At 37.0% G+C, this 25,000-nt stretch overlaps 1 protein-coding gene across 1 annotated transcript; it reads right to left on the minus strand.

Moving 5' to 3' along the window:
* Positions 1 to 14,099: 14,099 nt before the first annotated feature.
* Positions 14,100 to 24,128, minus strand: LOC118761074. The gene is made up of 4 exons (XM_036498742.1): positions 23,832 to 24,128; positions 17,655 to 17,694; positions 15,875 to 15,922; positions 14,100 to 15,312 (listed from the first exon to the last, which is right to left on the minus strand). Exons 1-4 carry the CDS (start codon positions 23,988 to 23,990, stop codon positions 14,927 to 14,929), a joined length of 633 nt encoding a protein of 210 aa, XP_036354635.1. The 5' UTR covers positions 23,991 to 24,128; the 3' UTR covers positions 14,100 to 14,926.
* Between the last annotated feature and the right edge of the window lie 872 nt (positions 24,129 to 25,000).

Below are 25,000 nucleotides of genomic sequence, written 5' to 3' on the forward strand. Positions count from 1 at the left end.
GTGTTCGTTTTGCCACGTGAATAACCGGGTGGTGGACTAGCGTTGCTTGGAATTGTGAATGGAAGTGTAGTAGTGAGATAGGCATCGAGAATAGGTTTGGGTTACTGCAAGTTGTTTGTTAGAGCTGCTTAGTGAGCTAAAGCTCATAATTGTATATAATGATTTTTCATGGTAGTTTTTTAAAGAATCCATTCATAATAAATTTTTTAAGTAGTGTTGGTTTGCCACGTGGATATAGTTTTTAGTTCTATTTATTCTATTTCTCCATTCATAATTTAAATGACGTTTACTTTCCATGGCGCGTATCTTTTTTTTTTTTTTTTTTTACATAAGTTATTTCTATGGTAACGTAATTTTGGTTTGATTTTTTTAACGGCTAAGAATTTAATTTCACTTCATAATTGAAACTGACTTGTAAGTATGTATTTTATTTATCCTTATGTCATATTGTTATTTTTGATATTCTGGTTAATTACGATGTATTTAATGTTGTTTTCATAGGAGTGTTTATGTATATGAGATTGTGTGTGAGTTTTTAGTTGTATATTTATTTATCTGTATGAGTGTGGGTGTGTAAATATGTTGTATATATCGAGTTTAGTGAGTATGTATATGCGTATATGTGAGGGAGTATATGTATTTGTTGTGTTTGTGTGTTTTGCGTGTGTGTGTGGTTGTGTGTGATGTGTATATGGGTTTGTTATTTAGGTTTTGGGATGTATGTGTTAATATGTCTGTGTGGGGAGGGAGTGGGTTTTGGTGTATATGAGGTTTATAAGTTAGTATAGGTATGTGTATAATCGTGGGTCTGTGGTTTACGTGTGTGTATTTGTGTGTGAATGTTTAGGTTAGGGGGATTGCTATATAGGTTTGTTATAGAGTTTAGCAAAGGGAGATTTTATCGTTATATGTTTTTAAGAGTTTTGGTTTATCATGGTTTTTTTAGGGAATTCGTGGTAATTTGTCTACTTTCGATGTGGTTGTTTTATTGCATTGTTTCATTCATAATTTTTGAGTGGTGTTCGTTTTGCCACGTGAATAACCGGTGGTGGACTAGCGTTGCTTGGAATTGTGAATGGAATAGTGTAGTAGTGAGATAGGCATCGAGAATAGGTTTGGGTTACTGCAAGTTGTTTGTATAAGCTGCTTAGGTGAGCTAAAGCTCATAATTGTATATAATGATTTTTCATGGTAGTTTTTTAAAGAATCCATTCATAATAAATTTTTTAAGTAGTGTTGGTTTGCCACGTGGATATAGTTTTTAGTTCTATTTATTCTATTTCTCCATTCATAATTTAAATGACGTTTACTTTCCATGGCGCGTATTCTTTTTTTTTTTTTTTTTTACATAAGTTATTTCTATGGTAACGTAATTTTGGTTTGATTTTTTTAACGGCTAAGAATTTAATTTCACTTCATAATTTGAAACTGACTTGTAAGTATGTATTTTATTTATCCTTATGTCATATTGTTATTTTTGATATTCTGGTTAATTACGATGTATTTAATGTTGTTTTCATAGGAGTGTTATGTATATGAGATTGTGTGTGAGTTTTTAGTTGTATGATTTATTTATCTGTGAGTGTGGGTGTGTAAATATTGTTGTATATATCGAGTTTAGTGAGTATGTATATGCGTATATGTGAGGGAGTATATGTATCTGTTGTGTGTGTGTGTTTTGCGTGTGTGTGTGTTTGTGTGTGAATGTGTATATGGGTTTGTTATTTAGGTTTTGGGATGTATGTGTTAATTTGTCTGTGTGGGGGAGGGGTGGGTATTGGTGTATATTGAGGGTTATAAGTTAGTATAGGTATGTGTATAAGTCGTGGGTCTGTGGTTTACGTGTGTGGTATTTGTGTGTGAATGTTTTGGTTAGGGGGATTGCTATATAGGTTTATTATAGAGTTTAGCAAAGGGAGATTTTATCGTTATATGTTTTTAAGAGTTTTGGTTTATCATGGTTTTTTTAGGGAATTTGTGGTAATTTGTCTATTTTCGATGTTGGTTGTTTTATTACATTGTTTCATTCATAATTTTTGAGTGGTGTTCGTTTTGCCACGTGAATATTATTTTTAATTCCATTTATTCCATTTCTCCATTAATTAATTTAAAGATGTTCGTTTCCAGAGCGGTTATACTTTTTATACATATGTTAAGTTCCTTGGTAAAGTAATTTTGTTTGGTGTATATGTTGAGGCTTATATGTACTTGTGGGTGTGTGTGAGTGGGGTGGGTGTTTGTATTTGTTATGGGTGTGTGGTTTAGTGTGTGTATTGTGTGTGAATGTATAGGTTAAAGGGATTGCTATATAAGTATGTTATAGTGTTTAGTAAAGGAGGTTTTATCATTTCTGTTTTGTGAGTTTTAGCTTATCATGGTAGTTTATAAAAGAATCCATTCATAATTTTGTGTTTATTTGTCTGTGTGGGGTGAGTGGGTTTTTTGGAGTATATGTTGAGGTTTATATGTATGTATTGGTATGTGTAAGTGGTTGGGTATTTGTATATGTCGTGGGTGTGTGGTTTACGTGTCTGTATTTGTGTGTGAATGTTTAAGTTAGGGGATTGCTATATAGGTTGTTATAGAGTTTAGTAAAGGGAGATTTTATCATTATATGTTTTATGAGTTTTGGTTTATCATGGTAGGTTTGTTAAGGAATTCGTAGTAATTTGTGTCTATTTGCGATGTCTGTTGTTTTATTGCATTGTTTCATTCATAATTTTTAAGTAGTGTTCGTTTACCAAGTGAATATAATTTTTAATTCCATTTATTCCATTTCTCCGTTCATAGTTTTGAGTGATGTCCGTTTTCTAGAGCGTGAATGGGGGTTGTATGTGTGTGTGTGGGAGTATGAATAAGTATTGTGTTTTATAGTTGCCTAGACGTTTTTATGTGTATGTATAGGGATATATATATAGGTGTGTGATTTAGTGTATGTAGTTAGATATGGTTATATATAATAGGTATATGTGATGGGTGTATATATAGTTTATTATTATATTATTATTATTTTTTTGTTTTGTTTTATATTTTATATTTTATATTTTATATTTAATTGTTGATAGGTTTTTTTTAGTTTATATATTGTTTATATATTGATTATATATGGATTATATATAGGTTATATATGGATTATATATTTATATTTTTCATTCATACTTTAATTATTTAAAATTATTATTTTTATATTTTAAAATATTGATATTTTAGATTGGAAGTCCACCTGAAGATTGTCGATCAAGACAAGAAACGATTGTAGTGGCGGTTTTTTTGACTATTTATTAAAATTTTATGTATTGATTAAGTCTTTCCTTGTTTGTTTTGCAAAATAGTGGTTTTGTCTCTAATAATATTATAACATATATATATATATATATATATATATATTATATATCTAGTTTTATCAGATTGTACTATAATACAATAGATTCTTAGTTTTATCAGATTGTACTATAATACCATAGATTCCTAGTTTTATCAGATTGTACTATAATACAATAGATTCGTAGTTTTATCAGATTGTACTATAATACAATAGATTCCTAGTTTTATCAGATTGTACTATAATACCATAGATTCCTAGTTTTATCAGATTGTACTATAATTATAGTACAATCTGATAAAACTCGATATATATATATATATATATGTATATATATATATATATATATATATATATATATATATATTATATATATATATATACATATATATATATATATATATATATATAACTATTACTATATATATATATATATATATATACAATATATAATATACATATACATATATATATATATACATACATATATATATATATATACATACATATAATATATATATATATATATATATATATTATATATATATATATATATATATATACATATATATATATATATGTTTTATCAGATTGTACTATAATACCATAGATTCCTAGTTTTATCAGATTGTACTATAATACCATAGATTCCTAGTTTTATCAGATTGTACTATAATACAATAGATTCCTAGTTTTATCAGATTGTACTATAATACAATAGATTCCTAGTTTTATCAGATTGTACTATAATACAATAGATTCCATTTATCTGCCAGTTATGAGGAAACAAAGTAGTTGGTGGAGTTATCATATGTAAGAATGCATAATCCTTTTTCTATTATTGGTACAAGGCCTGAAATTTTTTGGTGAGGGAAATAGTCGATTAAATCAACTCAGCGCTTCACTGGTACTGGTTTTATCAACCCCGGAAAGATGGAATGTAAAGGCAACCTCAGAAGCATTTGGACTCAGAAAATAAGGATGGACAAAATGTTGTTAGACATTTTGTCCGGCGTGCTGACCGTTCTGCCTACTTGGCACCTTTGTCGAAAGTAAATAAAAAAATGTACCTGAGTTACTGCTACAACAAATAGTAATGATCACTGCACATAATATTGCTATTAGTACACCGATGATAGATAATTTGTTTTCTTTATCTTCGATGTTAATGACTTTTTCCGATCTTTTCTTTTTTCATCAGCCTCTTGATCAGCTCCTCCAGTACCTCCACAAGGCATCATTGTAATGTATCATTCACAATAGCTTGTCGAATGAAGCGAGATTAAGTTTAGTCAGCTTTATATAGTGCAATGACATGAATGAGACTTCATTGACACACCTCCTGTCACTCCTCTCTTTCTAGTACTTTCTTACTAACTCAACTGCGCTCTCTCCCCGTCTCTATCTTCTCTCTCCCCTCTTGTCTTTCACTTTCTATCTCTTCTCGTCACTCCTCTCTTTCTCTCTCCCTTTCTATCTCCTCTCTCCCCCTCTCTATCTTCTCTTTCCTCTCTTAATCTTTCGCTTCTATCTCTTCCTGTCACTCCTCTCTTTCTTTCTCCCCTCTCTATCTCCTCTCGCTCTTTGTCCTTCTCTCTCTTTCTTTTCTATTCTTTTCTATCTCTCCTCCAATCACATTTACTTAATTTACTTATATCCAGTTTTTTTATAATTTTTTTTTTTTTTTGCAATTGGCAATAGAAACAGTATCAATACCCTTTCTACTATAGGCGCAAGACCTGGAATTTGGTGGGGAGAGGTTTCACCAGTGTTTCACTGGTACTCATTTTTATGAGCCCGAAAGGACGAAAGGCAAAGTCAAGCTCAGTGGAACTCAGAACGTAGCAGACAAAATACCCCAAAGCATCTTGCCTGCCGGGCTAACGATTCTGCCAGCTTGCTGCCCTAATAATAATAATAACAACAACAACAATTATAATGATAAATAATAATAACAATTATAACAACAACAACAACAACAATAATAATAATAACAATGATAATAATAATACTAATAACAACAACAAAAAAAATATTCAGACAAATACATAACAAAAACACCAGGACTTACAAACACATATAACATACAGAAAATTGCACTAGTAGGCACTGCACACATCCTACGCAGAACACTTTCCATACAATAACCATCAGAGCATCACAACAAATCACAGCACATACCCAAGGCACACAGAGCTGTGCTCGGTAGTGAAGTGAAAGCACGCTATAAAAATAAAACTACTGAATAATAATAATAATAATAATAACAGCAACAACAATAATAATGATAATAATAATAATAACAACAACAACAATAATAATCATAATAAAAATGATAATAATAATAATAATGATAATAATAATAATAATAATAATAACAATGATAAGCTTGTCAGTTGTTTGACCTTAACCAGTTGAGCATGTCCCTTAGTGGCTGACGATATGTGCATCTCTGATCACGAGCAGAAGTAGTGGGGGAGCATTATAGCCACGTGTTGAGAAGGATTCTTTGGGGTTTGAATAATTCACCTCTGGAAACATGGGTGTTTCGTTCAACGTCCTTAAACAACCCTTATTCAGGGACCTTTTGAGCGGGATGGGTTACTCGATCTGAAGAAAATTCTAACTGGGCTCCACCTGCAAGGTCATGTGCTGTTTATCTTGATATGAGATCACCATGTCGCGCACATATGGTTGTGATGCATGTGCCTGGTGTACCCTTATCAGACGGGTAGTCATGATGGGTATACTGGGCTTCGTATATTTTACCCCAGTGTCACTTTGATGGCATGCTCTGCTCACTCACTCAATAATAATAATAATAATAATAATAATGCCCTGATGCAGTACCAGGCAGTGGTTCTCATGGTTTCTGATCTTAACTGATTGGAAGTGTTATCATGTACATTGTTTTGTCTTGGTATAAAGGATGGGCTACAGCAAATATTCTGCTCAATACCAGATTTGCTTATCAGTTGTTTGACTTTAACCACTTGACCAAGTTTTCTAGTTGCTGACGATATGTGCGTCTCTGATCACGAGCAGAAGTAGTGGGGGAGCATCATAGCCATGTGTCGAGAGGGATTCTTTGGGGTTTGAATAATTCACCTCAGGAAACATGGGTGTTTCGTTCAACATCCTTAAACAACCCTTACTCAGGGACCTTTTGAGCAGGATGGGTTACTCGACCAGCAGAAAATTCTAACTGGGCCCCACTTGCAAGGTCATGTGTTGTTTATCTTGATATGAGATCATCATGTCGTGCACATATGGTTGTGATGCATGTGCCTGGTGTACCCTTATCAGACGGGTAGTCATGATGGGTATATTGGGCTTCGTATATTTTACCCCGGTGTCACATTGATGGCAGGCATTGCTCTCTCACTCAATAATGATAATAATAATGATGATGATGATGATGATGATGATAATGCTTTCTACCAAAGGCACAAGGTCTGAAATTTGTAGGGAGGGAACCAGTTTATGACATTGACCCTGATCATTCACTTGTATTTCATTTATCAACCCCAGAAGAATGTAAGGCAAAGTAGACTTGAGCGGAATTTGAACTCAGAATGTAAAGATGGATGAAATATTGCTAAGCATTTCGCCTGGCCTGCTAACGTTTCTTATTTCTTTATTGCCCACAAGGGGCTAAACATAGAGGGGACAAACAAGGACAGACAAACGGATTAAGTCGATTACATCGCCCCCAGTGCATAACAGGTACTTATTTTATCGACCCCGAAAGGATGAAAGGCAAAGTCGACCTCGGCGGAATTTGAACTCAGAATGTAACAACAGACGAAATACCTATTTCTTTATTGCCCACAAGGGGCTAAACATAGAGGGGACAAACAAGGACAGACAAAGGGATTAAGTTGATTACATTGATCCCAGTGCGTAACAGGTACTTAATTTATCGACTCCGAAAGGATGAAAGGCAAAGTCGACCTCGGCAGAATTTGAACTCAGAATGTAACAACAGACGAAATACCTATTTCTTTATTGCCCACAGGGGCTAAACATAGAGGGGACAAACAAGGACAGACAAGGGATTAGTTGATTACATTGATCCCAGTGCGTAACAGGTACTTAATTATCGACTCCGAAGGATGAAAGGCAAAGTCGACCTCGGCGGAATTTGAACTCAGAACGTAACAACAGACGAAATACCTATTTCTTTATTGCCCACAAGGGGCTAAACACAGAGGGGACAAACAAGAACAGACAAAGGGATTAAGTCGATTACATCGCCCCCAGTGCGTAACAGGTACTTAATTTATCGACTCCGAAAGGATGAAAGGCAAAGTCGACCTCGGCGGAATTTGAACTCAGAACGTAACGGCAGACGAAATACCTATTTCTTTATTGCCCACAAGGGGCTAAACATAGAGGGGACAAACAAGGACAGACAAAGGGATTAAGTTGATTACATTGATCCCAGTACGTAACTGGTACTTAATTTATCGACCCCGAAAGGATGAAAGACTAAGTCGACCTCGACGGAATTTGATCTCAGAACGTAACGGCATACGAAATACTGCCAAGCATTTCACACGGCATGCTAATGATTCTGCCAGCTCAACATCCTAACAACAATAATGATATGACTGAGGAACAGAGAAATCTCAGGAAAAGACTCATGGACGTAAGAATTGCATGAACAGAGACCAAGTCGGTGAATTTAAGTAACATGTGAAACACGTGTATAAGTATGTGTATGGTATATATATATATATATATATATATATATGTATATATATGCATACTCTCTTTTACTTCTTTCAGTCATTTGACTGCGGCCATGCTGGAGCACCGCCTTTTTTAGTCGAGCAAATGGACCCCGGACTTATTCTTGTAAGCCCAGTACTTATTCTATCGGTCTCTTTTGCCGAACCGCTAAGTGACGGGGACGTAAACTCACCAGCATCGGTTATCAAGCAATGCTAGGGGGATAAACACAGACACACAAACACACATACATATATATATATATATATACATATATACGACAGGCTTCTTTCAGTTTCCGTCAACCAAATCCACTCACAAGGCATTGGTTGGCCCGGGGCTATAGCAGAAGACACTTGCCCAAGATGCCACGCAGTGGGACTGAACCCGGAACAATGTGGTTGGTTAGCAAGCTACTTACCACACAGCCACTCAATAAATAAATCTTTATATATAAAAGAGAAGTTGTGTGTCTGTCTCCTACGATTTAGATTCCTAACTACTCCCACATTTTGCAGTGCAGTTTTACCAAAACCGGGTATCTTATAGTCGTGATTCATATCGAGCCCTTCTGGGTATTAGCGCACATCTACAATGAGTCTATGATTTAAAAAAAAATTTACCATCATTTTTTTCCATTTTAATGCATTTTTATCGCAATTATATAAGGGAAGTAACTCTCTAAAAATGTCTACGATGAGTCAACGATTTAAAAAAAAAATTACCATCATTTTTTTTTTCCATTTCTAATGCATTTTTTTTGCTATTTTTTGGCTATAATTCTCTAAAAATGCTTATTTAGTTATTTCCCTTACAAACCCGAGCAACAACGGGCGATACTGCTAGTATTATATAAAAAAATGACCGACATGGTCTGATGGCAAAACCATACACTACTTAAACATAAGGGAAAAGCTGGATGAATAAATCTGACAGTATTTGCGGCGAGCATATAAAAATGCCACAGATATACGGTAGGGAAGAGAAAAAAGGTTAGAATCTACAATTGACTCTACCACAAGTTGGCTGAACATTTTATGAAACACAGTGTGACAAAAGATCAAACAGAAACAAGGGACTTGATCAGACCCGCTTCAATTTTAGTAGGTGAACTGGATCTTTTCGGTTTGAACGGCAGTTTTTTCTAGCGGTGTCATATGAAATTGTCACCCATAATTATGACCCTAGTATCGATCTATTGCATTTCAATCTGTTTTAGGGTTAGGGGTGGGGGAGAAGGGTATCTTTTTTTTCTTCACAAATGTAAATAAACTCAATCTGTTTCTTAAACGAGGGACATATTCATGCAGCACAGAATGTTTTTTTACCTCAATAGACGTCAGTGATTGGTTGAAATTGCAGAAATTGAAGAAAAAACAACAACAAATATCTTACAAACTATAGAATTTTCTCAATAAAGCCAAGAGAAAAAGATGTTTTATAAACACATTCTACCAGTATATGAAGTTTAAAAGTGTTTCGTTACGTGGACATTATTTTAAAAAACTGCCGTTCAAACCGAAAAGATCCGGTGAACTGGTTGGAAAGAAAGAGAGGAATATAGGTGGACAGTAGGAGCCATGATGGAAGTGGGGAACTGAAGGTGACATTCTAACTCTGCGTAAAGATCTGAGCTGCATAGAAAAATTGTCAAAAGGGCAATGGAAAAATGGAAAAGAAAGTGCAAGGGTGTGTGGTACCAAATAGAAAAGAAAGGGTTCAAAACTGTCATCGAAACCCTAAAACGAGTCCATCATGGTTTGAAAATTACTTGTATTTTATATACTTATCAAAATTAAAACGAACCTTCCTATATTGTTGGGATTATTGGGTGTGTACATGTGTGTGTATGTGTGTGTGTATGCATACATATATATATATATATATATATATATAAACAACCAATAAGGGTGAGAAATTTTTATACTAATTTAATAGTACATCCATTTAACACCTAGTGACTTAGTGCATATAAGAAACCCGGATTTTCATACATTTTATATATAAATATAAGAGAGCGACCACTATGTAGTTGTGCTAATATTCACTGGAGACATTTTTTATGTGGCTGAAGCCCAATGGTCTATTTTTAGTGCTCATAGTGGTCGCTCTCTTATATATATATATCATCATCATCATATATATATATATATATACATACATACATATAGATTCACTATATATATATATATATATATATTATATATATATATATATATATGATAATAATATAAGTATATGCATATATATATATTCATAAATATATGCATATATACATACATATATTTATATACCTACACATATATACAAGCACATATGAGTACAGGACATAAAAATAACGTTGAACACAATGAGAAACGAAAACATAGAAAACGAACTTTTTTTCAAACAACAAAAAAACTAAACAGAGAAATGCGACATGCACCATAAAGAGTATTCCCCTTCATCAGTTGTCCCTGTTTCATCTACTCCGCGCTTCAAAGGTAATTTTTTTTGTTGATGTCCTGTACCCATATATGCATGTATATATACATATATATGTAGGTATGTACATATATGTATGTATATATATGCATATATTTATACATTATTTATAGTATATAATCGAACGCCGTGCACCCTTTTCCAAGTGAGTTTTATCTTTATATACGAGGGACGTTCAATAAGTAATGCCTCTGACCCACTTGCAGTTGTTTGATCTAGCTGAAATTTTGCATGTGCAATTATTTATATCTCTATAGAGTAAGTGGCAAATTACAGCTCTGAATTAATTGTGGTTTCTGATTTACAGGTGTTTGAACCGAGTCAAGTGTGAAATGGAGCCTGTTGAGTGTCGAGCAGTGATCCGGTTTTTGTATTTGAAAGGACGCACACCACGTGAGACTTTTGATGAAATGAAAGTAACTTATGGTGATGATGCCCCATCATATGACCGTGTAAAACGCTGGCATCGTGAATTCAAACATGGTCAGAACTCTGTGGAAACAGCTCCCAGATCTGGTCGCCCCTTCTGCCATTGATGAGGCGTCTGTCCGTCAAGTTGAGGCTGCCATTTTGGAAGATCAACGCATAATTATTCGCCAAATAGCCCATGAGGTCAAGATTAGTACCGGGTCTGTGGAAGCTATCATTCATGACCATTTGCATATGCAAAAGGTGTCTGCCAGATAGATTTCCAGGTTGCTCACGCCTTTCCAGAAGCAAGAACGCGTCGAGTTCTCGAGGGTGAATTTGGAGATGTGCCAAGAAGATGAGTCAAAATTTTTCAAAAGACTGATTACACAGGATGAAACCTGGGTCCATCACGATGATCCAGAGGCCAAAGCCCAGTCAATGCAGTGGAAGCACCGTGACTCACCCCCTCCAAAGAAGGCAAGGGTACAGCCCTCCGCTGGCAAGGTCATGCTCACAGTCTTCTGGGACCAGGACGGAGTAGTGATGAATAAGTCCTGGGGTCGATTCCTCGACTAAAAGGTGGTGCTCCAGCATGGCCACAGTCAAATGACTGAAACAAGTAAAAGAGTAAGAGTATATATATGTATGTATCTCTATCTATCTATATAAAGCGCTAACAATTTAAATGAGATGTAAATAAATAATATAGATATAATCATCCAACATCTGACTACTTTATTACTCTAGATATGTGTGTGTGTGGTGTGTGTGTGCATGCATAGTATACACATCACACATTTGATGCATCAAATTCCACAAGGCAAATCATTAATTCATTTGATTTCTCTTTATTTCAAAATTTCATAATAAAATAATAGTAAAAAAAAAATAAAAAAAATACAATAAACATTATGTGTGTGTGTGTGTGTGTGTCATCATCATCATCATTATCATCATCATTTAACATCCACGTTCCATGCTGGCATGGTTGGATGGTTTGACTGTGAATGGCAAGACAGATGGCTGCACCAGGCTCATACATATATATATATGTTTGTGTGGTATATTGACATTTCTGTGATAACGATCCCTATTGATCAATTTTGTTTCCTCTTCCTTTTTTTTATCCCCCCCCCTTTTTTTGTCCTCTTTCTTTCCTTTTACGATCCCATTTAATCGAAAACCAAACCCCCTTTTTTATCCCCAAAAGAAAAGCTCTACCTTGTAATTTGTCCTGTCTGTGTGCAGCCCTGTGTGGCTAATAAAGAAACAGACCGACCAGTCCATCAGATGTTGTTACACATCGCTGGTCACAATGCGTTCGCATTGTTTTAGCCTTTGAATGACGCCACCCCACTGGCTAAGCGAGCAGGCCAACAGAAGAAAGAGTGGGAGAAAGTTGTGGCGAAAGAGTACAGCAGGGATCACCACCCCCTGACGGAGCTTCATAGAGTATTTAGGTGTTTTCACTCAATGAACACTCATAACGCCCAGTCTGGGAATTGAAACCGCGATCCTACGACCGCGAGTCCGCTGCCTTAACCACTTGGCCATTGTGCTTCCACACATACATACATATATATATATACATATACATATACATATATATATATATATATTTACATGCAACATGGAATACTAATTTATATATACGACAGGGTTCCCCGTTCCCTTATCTGGTGGTCGATGCGGAAACTGGAGATTGAAGAATGGCTAATAAGTGCTGTACAGGCTCTATACAGAGAGGCTGTCAGCAAGGTTAGGATTGGCAACGAATATAGTGAAGAATTCCGAGTAGAAGTAGGTGTGCACCAGGGCTCAGCCCTCAGTCCCCTTTTATTCATCATAGTCCTTCAGGCAATAACAGAGGAATTCAAAACGGGATGCCCCTGGGAGCTCCTCTATGCCGATGACCTAGCTCTCATAGCAGAATCACTACCGGAACTAGAAGAGAAATTTCGGGTGTGGAAGCAAGGGTTGGAATCAAAGGGCCTTAAAATAAATGTAGCAAAGACCAAAGTATTAGTAAGCAGCATAGGTACTCATAGCACACATCCCCTCGGGTAGGTGGCCCTGCTCACCTGTAGGAAAGGTACAGGTAGAACTCCATAAGATGCACCCAATGTAAGTTATGGACACATAAGAGGTGCAGCAACATTAAAGGGAAATTAACAGATAAGATAGCTTTCATGTGCGGCAGATGCACAGGGACAATAGACACAACAGACACTCAGAAAACAGATTCCATCACACTCCAGGGAGAGAAACTAGAAGTAGTTGATAGTTTTCCGCTACCTGGGAGACCAAGTTAGTAGTGGAGGTGGATGCACAGAGTATCACCACTAGAATACGAATAGCCTGGGCAAAGTTCAGAAAGCTCCTACCCCTACTGGCAACAAAAGGTCTCTCCCTCAGAGCAAAAGGTAGATTGTATGATGCATGTGTGGCGAACTGCCATGCTTCACGGTAATGAAACATGGGCTGTGACTGCAGAAGACATGCGTAGACTTGAAAGAAATGAAGCTAGCATGATCCGCTGGATGTGTATGTCAGTGTGCATGCAAAACAGAGTGTAAGTATCCTGAGAGAAATGCTGGATATAAGAAGCATCAGATGTGGTGTGCAAGAGCGACGCTTGCGATGGTATGGTCATGTGCTGCGGATGGATGAAGAGAGATGTGTGAAGAAGTGCCACTCTCCCAAACAGTTGAAGGTATCAGGGGGAGAGGTAGACCCAGGAAGACATGGGATGAGGTGGTCAAGCATGACCTCAGAGCATTGGGCCTCACTGAGGCAATGGCGAAGGACCGAGATCTCTGGAGATATGCTGTGACTACAAAGACCCGGGCTGCTTTCTGCAGCAATTCCACATACCCCCTACCCATTCTAAGTACCCCAGATCCCCAAAGTACCCTGGATCCCCAAAGTACCCCGATCCCCTACCCTGGACCTCTGGATCCCCAAAGTACCCCGATCCCCAAAGTACCCCGGACTTCGTTGCCCCCGTGCCGCTGACACGTTAAAATGCTCGAACCGATCGTGACGATGCCGGACCCTCCGGCCCCTGTGCAGGTGGCACGTAAAAAGCACCCAATCCACTCACGGAGTGGTTGGCGTTAGGAAGGGCATCCAGCCGTAGAAACTCTGCCAGATTCAGACTGGAGCCTGGAGCGGCCCCTGGCTTCCCAGACCCGGTCAAACCGTCCAACCCGTGCTAGCGCGGAAAGCGGACGTTAAACGATGATGATGATGATGATTGCATGGTACAGTTATAGAAACTCACAAACAAAACTCAAAGTTTCTGCATTAACGATATGATGATTGTGGTATTTCCTCAGGTATTAGAAACTTGATGACAAAAACAAAACAAAAAAAAAACGTCACTGCTGTTAGGAAAGATCCCCATTATACATTCAAGATCCACTGCAACCACAAGGGAGCCAGCCACATGAATTCGATATCTAATTTCCCACCAGTAGCTCATCATAGTATTGTGGGAAGCAAATCTCGTGACTATTTATTTCTATAACTCAAAGTTATCATGGAACATGGCAAGTTGTTCAAAACCTTTCTTCTTCCCAGAAATCTTTATTGAATCCTGTATACTCACTGTATACATTCATTTGTCGTGTGTCTGAATAAAACCTTGAACACGAAGATACTCGCACTGAACGAGCGTTGTCATTATTTACTGCACAGTGGTATTTCATGGTAATTGGATTAACCCTTTCGTTACTGTATTTATTTTGAGATGTTCCGTATTTCTTTCAATTATTTTAAATACAACAAAGAATTTAGTACAATAACTTAATTATCATTAAGCTAGTGTTAGGAACATAAATTGGGACTAAGGTTTGGTGGAAGATTTTAATTCAAAACTTTTGAAAACAAGACATTTGTACTTAGAGCCAGGTTGGTAACGAAAGGGTTAAAATAAATGACCCTCAATAAAATGAGAGTGCTGTCACTCACATTCTATGGAGGTTCATTTATTTTCAAAACGGTGATAGACAGGTGGCTTGTGTGCTTGTCAGGGCTGATGAATTTTACCATGTTCATCTTCAGAAAGATTGTGTCATTAGCTTTCAATTTGCGTGTAACTGATAATTCTATTATCTCATGTTTTGATATATGTGAGGAATCTAAAGTCTTTTTCTTAGATTCAATCTTTGTTTCATTCTTTGTGTACAAAGTTAGGAATAAATGAAAGTCTGGTGTATCTTCTGAAAAATAAAGTTGTACTACAAATTTTATGTCATAAACTCCATCTTGTGGTATAGTAATATAGGTTCCATCAATCAATTCTATGTCGCCTTCTTGCTGGTTCTCATCTTTAATCCACTGCAAATAAGTCATTTCCACTGAAATGGAAATCAATAATAACAACAACAATAAATACATATTAATTTTTTTCACACAGCAATATAGGCGCAGGAGTGGCTGTGTGGTAAATAGCTCGCTTACCAACCACATGGTTCCGGGTTCAGTCCCACTGTGTGACAACTTGGGCAAGTGTCTTCTACTATAGCCTTGGGCCGACCAAAGCCTTGTGAGTGGATTTGGTAGATGGAAACTGAAAGAAGCCCGTCATATATATGTATATATATATATGTGTGCGTGTATGTTTGTGTGTCTGTGTTTGTCCCCCCAACATCGCTTGACAACCAATGCTGGTGTGTTTACGTCCCCGTAACTTAGCGGTTCAGCAAAAGAGACTGATAGAATAAGTACTAGGCTTACAAAGAATAAGTCCTGGGGGTCAATTTCCTTGATTAAAGGCGGTGCTCCAGCATGGCCACATGTTGGAGGCTTGCATGCTTGTTTGCTCGCAAAATACCCTTAAATCTGTAATTTCAGTTATTTAATGGGCATAATGCAAATTATGAGAAAAAGTGTGCAATAAATCTGTATAAATTAGCTTACCCAACTCTTTGTAACCCTTTGTTTTTAGGTAAAACAAGGCATGGTGAACTGAAAATTAAGAAGAGAGAAAGCAGACAGTGAGAAGGATATATTTTAATATAGGTTCAATATCAACAGAAGACTATTCAAAGAAAAGAGTACCTCCTGATGTATTTCATACTAGCATTATAGCCCGGCATTGCTTGGGTTTGTAAGGGAAGTAACTATATAAGCATTTTAGAGTTTTTCTTCCCTTATATAAAACCGAGTGAAAAATGGATTAAAAACGGGGAAAAATGATGGTAAATTTTTTTTTAAATCGTAGACTCATCGTAGATGCGCACTAATACCTAGAAGAGCTCGATATGAATCACAACTATAGGATACCCGCTTTTGGTTAAACTGCACTGCAAAATGTGGGAGTAGTTAGGAATCTAAATCGGAGTAGACAGACACACACACAACTACAGTTTTATATATAAAGATATTGAATACTTCAGATTAGCATCTAATAAACAATTATACAACATATTAACTGTTTTACAATCATCATTAACCATAATGAAAATGATCTATATGGAGAACAAGTATTAACCATTAATGAAAGAGTGCCAAGACTAAGCATCCATTAAGGCGGCGAGGTGGCAGAAACGTTAGCACGCTGGGCAAAATGATTTGTGGTATTTCGTCTGTCGTTATGTTCTGAGTTCAAATTCTGCCGAGGTCGACTTTGCCTTTCATCCTTTCGGGGTCCATAAATAAAGTACCAGTTTCGCACTAGGGTCGATGTAATCGTCTTAATACCTTTGTCTGTCCTTGTTTGTTCCCTCTATGTTTAGCCCCTTGTGGGCAGTAAGGAAATAAGAAACATTAGCACACCGGGCGAAATGCTTTGTGGTATTTTGTCTGTCGTTACGTTCTGAGTTCAAATTCCACCGACGTCAACTTTGCCTTTCATCCTTTCGGGGTCCATAAATAAAGTACCAGTTTCGCACTGGGGTCTATGTAATCGGCTTGATCCGTTTGTCTGTCCTTGTTTGTCCCCTCTATGTTTAGCTCCTTGTGGGTAGTAAAGAAATATATATAAGCATCCATATATTTCACACATCGCACAGTAGTTACGTGAGCTTTAACATGGTCATCTAAAGCCATTGTCCAGTCAAATATTATAGGCATTTTTTTCATATATTTAATGATATCTTTTTACTCTCTTTTACTCTTTTACTTGTTTTAATCATTTGACTGCGGCCATGCTGGAGCACCGCCGTTAGTCAAGCAAATCGACCCTGGGACTTATTCTTTGTAAGCCCAGTACTTATTTTATCGGTCTCTTTTGCCGAACCACTAAGTGACGGGGATGTAAACACACCAGCATCGGTTGTCAAGCAATGCTAGGGGGAAAAACACAGACACACAAACATACACGCACACATATTTATATACATATATACGACGGGCTTCTTTCAGTTTCCGTCTACCAAATCCACTCAAAAGGCATTGGTCTGCCCGGGGCTATAGCAGAAGACACTTGCCCAAGATGCCATGCAGTGGGACTGAACCCGGAACCATGTGGTTGGTAAGCAAGCTACTTACCACACAGCCACTCCTGTACCTGTGTGTATTTTTGCCATTTATTTCTTTAGTATGTCTGTTTTTTTTCATGTTGAAGGTATTACTATCTATTTTAAGACTGTAGTGTATTAAGGAGATGTTCAGTGATTTCATTGACATTACAATATGTTACAGTGTCATGATATTATGAACATGCAAAAAGCAAAATAATGGCAAAACATGTACTTACATTTAGAAGCTGGTGTCTGAACTTGTACTTTACTTTGTTTCTAAATTAGAGAGAAAAAGAAAATTAAGATAAGATCGTGTCAGCTGTTGTTTGCATTACTTACATCATATTGCTGTCCTTTTTAATGATTGTATCAAGACTGACACTGTCTTGTTATAATCTTGGATCAGACTTGATATTTGTACCAATACATTTAATGTTGTAGCTGATGTTGTCATCCTTTAGCTTCCAGATTAATGTGGAGAAGGTTGTTGCATGTCTCTTCTTGTGGTGTCTGAAGGCTGAAAGATGTTTGTTGTATCTGGATTAAAATTTTTGTCTACTGATTCAATATAATACCTGGTCTTAGTAATAACATCACAAAAAAGATCCCTAGACAAAAACTATATAGATGTTTGATATGTTCCCTTGAAAAACGGTATCTTTTAAAAACTTAAGAACCTCCAATGACTGTAAAAATTACAGAGAAGGGATTTTTTCCTTGTGTCCACCTTTTATAAAATACATCTTAATGAGGATTAAATATAGACCACCTGAAACATTATAAACTATTCTAGTATGGTTTGTGTAATTTTGATATCTATAAGACACTGGTTGTATTTGCTGTGGAGGTGATTATCTTCCCTGTGTTTTTCTATCTATCTTTTTCTAAATGTGCATTCTCATTCCAATGTCAACGACATTGAATTGCATATATATATACTAGTAGTATAGCTCAGCATTGCCTGGGATTAAGTTAGGATTATTAAGTGATCAAGCGCTATATTTCAAACCAAAATAAGTGACATCAGCATCAAATTTGACTGAAATCCGTTGAAATTGGTAATCATTTGGCTGAAAATGGGTTGCAGGCAATTTGATTGGGAAATCCCATAAGGAATTGGTTTATTTATTATTCTACTCATTGATTGTTTTTTTGTTTTTGTTTTTGAGGAATTCAAAGACCCCATGAGTCCTAAGCAATGCTGGCTTCACGTTTGAGCAAAATGTGTCGAAATTGGTAAAAGTTATGGTTGAAAATGAGGTGTAGCCAATTTTAGTGGGAAATCCTATGAGGAATTGGTTTATCAGTTTTTTATTCTGATTGAATGAAAAACCCCATATATATACATATTTACTCTTTTACTTGTTTCAGTCATTTGATTGTAGCCATGCTGGAGCACCGCCTTTAGTCAAGCAAATCGATTCCAGCACTTATTCTTTGTAAGCCTAGTACTTATTCTATTTTATATGTATGTATGTGTGTATATGTTTGTGTGTCTGTGTTTGTCCCCCCCAACATCGCTTGACAACTGATGCTGGTGTGTTTATGTCCCCATAACTTAGCGGTTCGGCAAATATATATATAAACGACTGGCTTCTTTCAATTTCCGTCTACCAAATCCACTCAGAAGGCTTTGGTCAGCCTGAGGCTATAGTAGAAGACACTTGCCCAAGGTGCCACGCAGTGGGACTGAACTTGGAACCATGTGGTTGGTAAGCAAGCTACTTTATTTTATCTAATTTGCCACAGGGGCATTACACAGATGCAGCTTTGCGGGCTGGACATAGACATTGATGGTATGAATGATGGTATAAAACTGGTTTTATATTATGACTTGCTAAAGGTGACCCACTTTACGCGTGGCTGGAGCTCTGATTGTTACTTTCTGTTTCTTATCACCACATTCTCACTCTCTGTTTCTCTCTCCTTTCTCACTTTTCCACTCTCTTACTCTTCCTTTCTCTCGGACTCTCCTTCGCTTTCTCTCACTCTTTATCTTTCTCTATCTATCTCTCTTCCATTTATAAAAAATTAGATTTCTGTGTTTAAATTACAAATCCACTTCCACTTTACCATGCTGAAAATTTGATTGAAATCGGGCAAAAGGTGTCCGATCTAGACCCCCCCCCCCCCAGTGTCTCCCAAAATCGAATCTTTTCCTTTTGAACGGCAGTTGTCAACACAATTTCTAGTTAATTAAACACTTTTAAACTTTGTATACTGGTAGAATATGTCAGAATAAAAGACATTTTTCTCTTGGCTTTCTTGAGAAAATTGTAATTTGTAAGTTTAACGTAGTTTAATTTTTCAAATTTTAACCAATCAATGGCCTCTATTGAGCTAAAATCATTTGCTGCGTCTAAAACTGAGACAACATCCTGCCACTAACCTTAACCCTAACCCTATATTTTAGCCTTTTGTTTTTTTTTCTTAATTGTTCAATTAATTTAATTGTTACGCGTGTGTCTAAAATTATTTGTTTTATTTTTGTTTTGAGATACATGTGTAATGTTTAAACTATTTTCCATTGCTTAAGAAAAAAGAAACGAAAGGCTAAAACGAAAGCAACGGAAAATAATTTAAACAATTAACAAACAAAATAATTCTATAATTTTATACACGTGCTTTCTGTACGTAAACATAATAGTGACAGGATGTTTGTCTCAGTTTTAGACGCAGCAAATGATTTTAGCTCAATAGAGGCCATTGATTGGTTAAAATTGGAAAAATTAAATTACATTAAACTTACAAATTACAATTTTCTCAAGAAAGCCAAGAAAAAAATGTTTTATTTTGACACATTCTACCAGTATATGAAGTTGAAAAGTATTTAGTTAACTAGAAATTGTGTTGAAAACTGCCGTTCAAAAGGAAAAGATCCCCAAAATCAATAAAATCCCAGTTTTCACACCAAAGCAACAACCATAGCGCCCCAAAACGTCTCGCAATCAATTTCCCACCTCAAGTTATCCACTCCTGTAAACATTAATCCCCTTCCAGCCCCATTTAGACCCCTTTTTACATAAAAATCCAATTTGTCTCAACGTTTGCCTTCTTCATTTTATAGATTAGACAGATATACCGGGACTTGCCTGGGATTAAAATAGTTTATTATTGTTTTACTTGTTTCGGTATTATAACCCGATTTCATTCAGGTCTACGGGGGCCACATTTTAAAAGATGAGGAATTTTGCCCCAGAGGCGATGCCTTTCAATTGAGCAAACTCAAAGTTGCCATGCAAACTTGCTAGCACATTTAACATAGGTGTGCATATTTTCAGCTGAATCCGCTCACGTATGCACACATTATATATATGCATACACATTAAATATGTACATATATACGCATTCTATATACATGTCTATACACATATATATTTATATATATATATATATATATCTACACACATATATACAAATATATACACTTTATATATAAGATGCACCAAATGTAAGCTATGGACACATAAGAGGTGCAGCAATGTCAAAGGAAGGCTAATTAGGAAGATAGTTTTTGTATGTGGCAGATGCTCAGGAGCAATAAACACTGAAAATGCTCTGAGGCCAACTTCCGCCACATTCCAGGGAGAAAACTAGAAATAGTTGATAGCTTCCGTTAAACCTAGGTGACCAAGTCAGTAGCGGGGGCAGGTGTGCTGAAAGTGTAACTGCTAGAGTAAGAATAGCCTGGGCAAAGTTCAGAGAGCTCTTACCTCTGCTGGTGTCAAAAGGCTTCTCGCTCAGAGTAAAAGGCAGACTGTATGATGCATGTGTACGAACAGCCATGCTACATGGCAGTGAAACATGGGCCGTGACTGCTGAAGATATGTGTAAGCTTGCAAGAAATGAAGCCAGTATGCTCTGATAGATGTGTAACGTCAGTGTTCATACTCGACAGAGTGTAAGTACCTTGAGAGAAAAGTTGAACCTAAGAAGCATCAGTTGTGGTGTGCAAGAGAGACGTTTGTGCTGGTATGGTCATGTGGCAAGAATGGATGAAGATAGTTGTGTGAAAAAGTGCCACACCCTAGCGGTTGAGGGAACCTGTGGAAGAGGCAGACCCAGGAAAACCTGGGACGAGGTGGTGAAGCACGACCTTCGAACTTTAGGTCTCACCGAGGAAATGACTTGTGACCAAGACCTTTGGAAGTATGCTCTGTGTGAGAAGACCTGGCAGGACAAGTGAGGCCATAACCCGGGGCCTTTACCTGGGATGTAGCCAGTCCACCTATGCATACCTTTCCTTCTTGGGACACAAAACACTACTTGTGAAGACCTGCTGAGGCAAGTGAAAATCAAATCAAAATAAAAAATCAAAATCATCAACATCAATGGAAATTGCAGCTGTGATACCAGTGCCGGTGGTACGTACGTAACAGAACCATCCGAACGTGTTCGTTGCCAGCGTCGCCCCGACTGGCCTCGTGCAGGTAGCATGTAAAAAGCACCATCCGATCGTGGCTGTAACGTCATTGATTAGTTGAAATTGCAGAAATTGAAGAAAAATAACAACAAATATTTTACAAACTATAGAATTTTCTCAATAAAGCCAAGAGAAAAAGATGCTTTATAAACACATTCTACCAGTAACAAAGTTTAAAAGTGTTTAGTTACATGGAAATTATTTAAAAAACTGCCGGTCAAAACCGAAAAGATCCAGTTTTAAATAAGGTAAGAAAAATTTCAAAATTTTTCCATAAATCTCCTACAAAAACTGAAATTTTGCAAGATTTTGTACAAGTGAACTTTGCTAACAAAGAATATAAACTTATACTGGATTGCAGAAATAGGTGGAATAGCACATTCCATGTGATTGAGAGATTTTTGAAATTAAAAAGCTGCATTCCAAATGCTCTACGAGCAGTACTTTCCACAGATGCCGGAGCTGACGAAGAATGAAAATCTCTCGATTTACTATATGAAATTCTGCATCCAATAGAAATCATTTTGAAGGCTATTTGCGCTGATGATACAGATTTACCGAAAGCGGAATATAGAACTTTAAATTTCAAAAGAAGAAAAAAAATTGTGACATATGACTGTATGTGTGTGAGCTTTCTTGCTAGTTTTTTTAAGTAATTTACTAATGACTGAAACAAATATATAAATGAAAATAAATAAAAGACTATCAGTACTTAATGGGAATAAACTTTTGGTGGACTTGTACACATTACATATATCTACAGAATAGAAGTTGAAATTTCAAAGTTTTCTTTTAGTAATTTAGTCTCTTTACTATTTACTCTTTTACTTGTTTCAGTCATTTGATTGTGGCCATGCTGGAGCATCGCCTTTAGTCGATCAAATCGACTCCAGCACTTATTCTTTGTAAGCCTAGTACTTATTCTATTGTATATATATGTATGTATGTGTGTATATGTTTGTGTGTCTGTGTTTGTGCGCTCCAACATCGCTTGACAACTGATGCTGGTGTGTTTATGTCCCCATAACTTAGCGGTTCGGCAAATATATATATAAACGGGCTTCTTTCAATTTCCGTCTACCAAATCCACTCAGAAGGCTTTGGTCAGCCTGAGGCTATAGTAGAAGACACTTGCCCAAGGTGCCACGCAGTGGGACTGAACCTGGAACCATGTGGTTGGTAAGCAAGCTACTTTATTTTATCTAATTTGCCACAGGGGCATTACACAGATGCAGCTTTGCGGGCTGGACATAGACATTGATGGTATGAATGATGGTGATGGAACAATGATGATGATGGGAGAAGACGAAAGCGCCCGCCGACTTCTGCTTCTCTAAAACAATGTTCTTTTTTCAAAAAATCACAAATGAGGCAATAAACCTCTTATTCAATATATTACAATGTTCTATTTTTTTCTTTTAAAACACACAGACAGTTCAGGTTACCCGGCTGACCGGCGCTTGCTACTAAGCAAGCTACATACCACACAGCCACTCCTGCGCCCACACTCTGAAAAGTATTTGTATAAATTTTCATTAAAAAATATCCATTTTTCTGAAACAAAGCCAAAAGGTGTGAATTTTCTGAAACTCTTCTTTCCAACCATAGAGAATGTTTTCCCAACAAATTCAAATGCAATCAGAATTCCTGCCATTGAAATGTAATTGTAAAAAAATTTCATTAAAACAAATCCATTTGACTGCAAGTTATGAGGAAACAAGTCGTGGGTGGAGTTATCATGTGTAATCCTTTTTCTATTATTGGCACAAGGCCTGAAATTTTGTGGTGAGGGAAATATTCGATTAAATCAACCCAGCGCTTCACTGGTACTGGTTTTATCAACCCCGGAAAGATGGAATGTAAAGGCAACCTCAGAAGCATTTGGACTCAGAAAATAAGGATGGACAAAATGCCCAACAACATTTTGTCCGGCGTGCTGACCGTTCTGCCTACTCGGCACCTTTGTCGAAAGTAATTAAAAAGAATTTACCAGAGTTACTGCTACAGCAATAGCAATGATCACTGCACATAATACTGCTAGTACAACGATGATAGATACTTTGTTTTCCTTTATCTTCGATGTTAATGACTTTTTCCGATCTTTTCCTTTTTCATTAGCCCCTTGATCAGCTCCTCCACAAGGCATCATTTGTAATGTACCATTCACTATAGCTTGTCGAATGAAGCGAGATTAAGTTTAGTCAGCTTTATATAGTTACAAGGAAGTGAATGAGACTTCGTTGACACACCTTTCTCAGGTACTTTCTTGCTAACTCAACTGCTTCTCTTCTCTCTCTCCCCCTCTCTATCTATCTTCTCTCTCCCCTCTTGTCTTTCGCTTTCTATCTCCTCCCGTCACTCCTCCCTTTCTCTCTCCCCCTCTCTATCTTCTCTCTCCCCTCTTGTCTTTCGCTTTCTATCTCCTCCCGTCACTCCTCCCTTTCTCTCTCCCCCTCTCTATCTTCTCTCTCCCCTCTTGTCTTTCGCTTTCTATCTCCTCCGTCGTCACTCCTCCTTTCTCTCTCCCCCTCTCTATCTTCTCTCTCCCCTCTTGTCTTTCGCTTTCTATCTCCTCCCGTCACTCCTCCCTTTCTCTCTCCCCCTCTCTATCTTCTCTCTCCCCTCTTGTCTTTCGCTTTCTATCTCCTCCCGTCACTCCTCCCTTTCTCTCTCCCCCTCTCTATCTTCTCTCTCCCCCTCTCTATCTTCTCTCTCCCCTCTTGTCTTTCGCTTTCTATCTCCTCTCTCCCCTTCTCTATCTCCTCTCTCCCCCTCTCTATCTTCTCTTTCCCCTCTTGTCTTTCGCTTTCTATCTCCTCCTGTCACTCCTCTCTTTCTTTTTCCCCCTCTCTATCTCCTCTCGCTCTTTGTCCTTCTCTCTCTTTCTTTCTATTCTTTTCTATCTCTCCTCCAATCACATTTACTTAATTTACTTATATCCAGTTTTTTTATATTTTTTTTTTTTTGCAATTGGCAATAGAAACAGTATCAATACCCTTTCTACTATAGGCACAAGACTGAAATTTGGTGGGGAGAGGTTTCACAATGTTTCACTGGTACTCATTTTATTGACCCCGAAAGGACGAAAGGCAAAGTCAAGCTCAGTGGAACTCAGAATGTAGCAGACAAAATACCCCAAAGCATCTTGCCTGTCGGGCT

This window comes from Octopus sinensis, unplaced genomic scaffold, assembly GCF_006345805.1.
Source record: "Octopus sinensis unplaced genomic scaffold, ASM634580v1 Contig07139, whole genome shotgun sequence".
NCBI lineage: Eukaryota > Metazoa > Mollusca > Cephalopoda > Octopoda > Octopodidae > Octopus > Octopus sinensis.

Coding starts and splice junctions, on each gene's coding strand:
- LOC118761074 (XM_036498742.1), bottom strand. CDS start 23,990: ATGATGCCTTGTGGAGGAGCTGATCAAGGGGCTAATGAAAAAGGAAAA. Junction 17,695..23,831: donor TTGCTGTAGCAGTAACTCTG/GTAAATTCTTTT, acceptor TCTCTAATTTAG/AAACAAAGTAAAGTACAAGT. Junction 15,923..17,654: donor TCAGACACCAGCTTCTAAAT/GTAAGTACATGT, acceptor CTTAATTTTCAG/TTCACCATGCCTTGTTTTAC.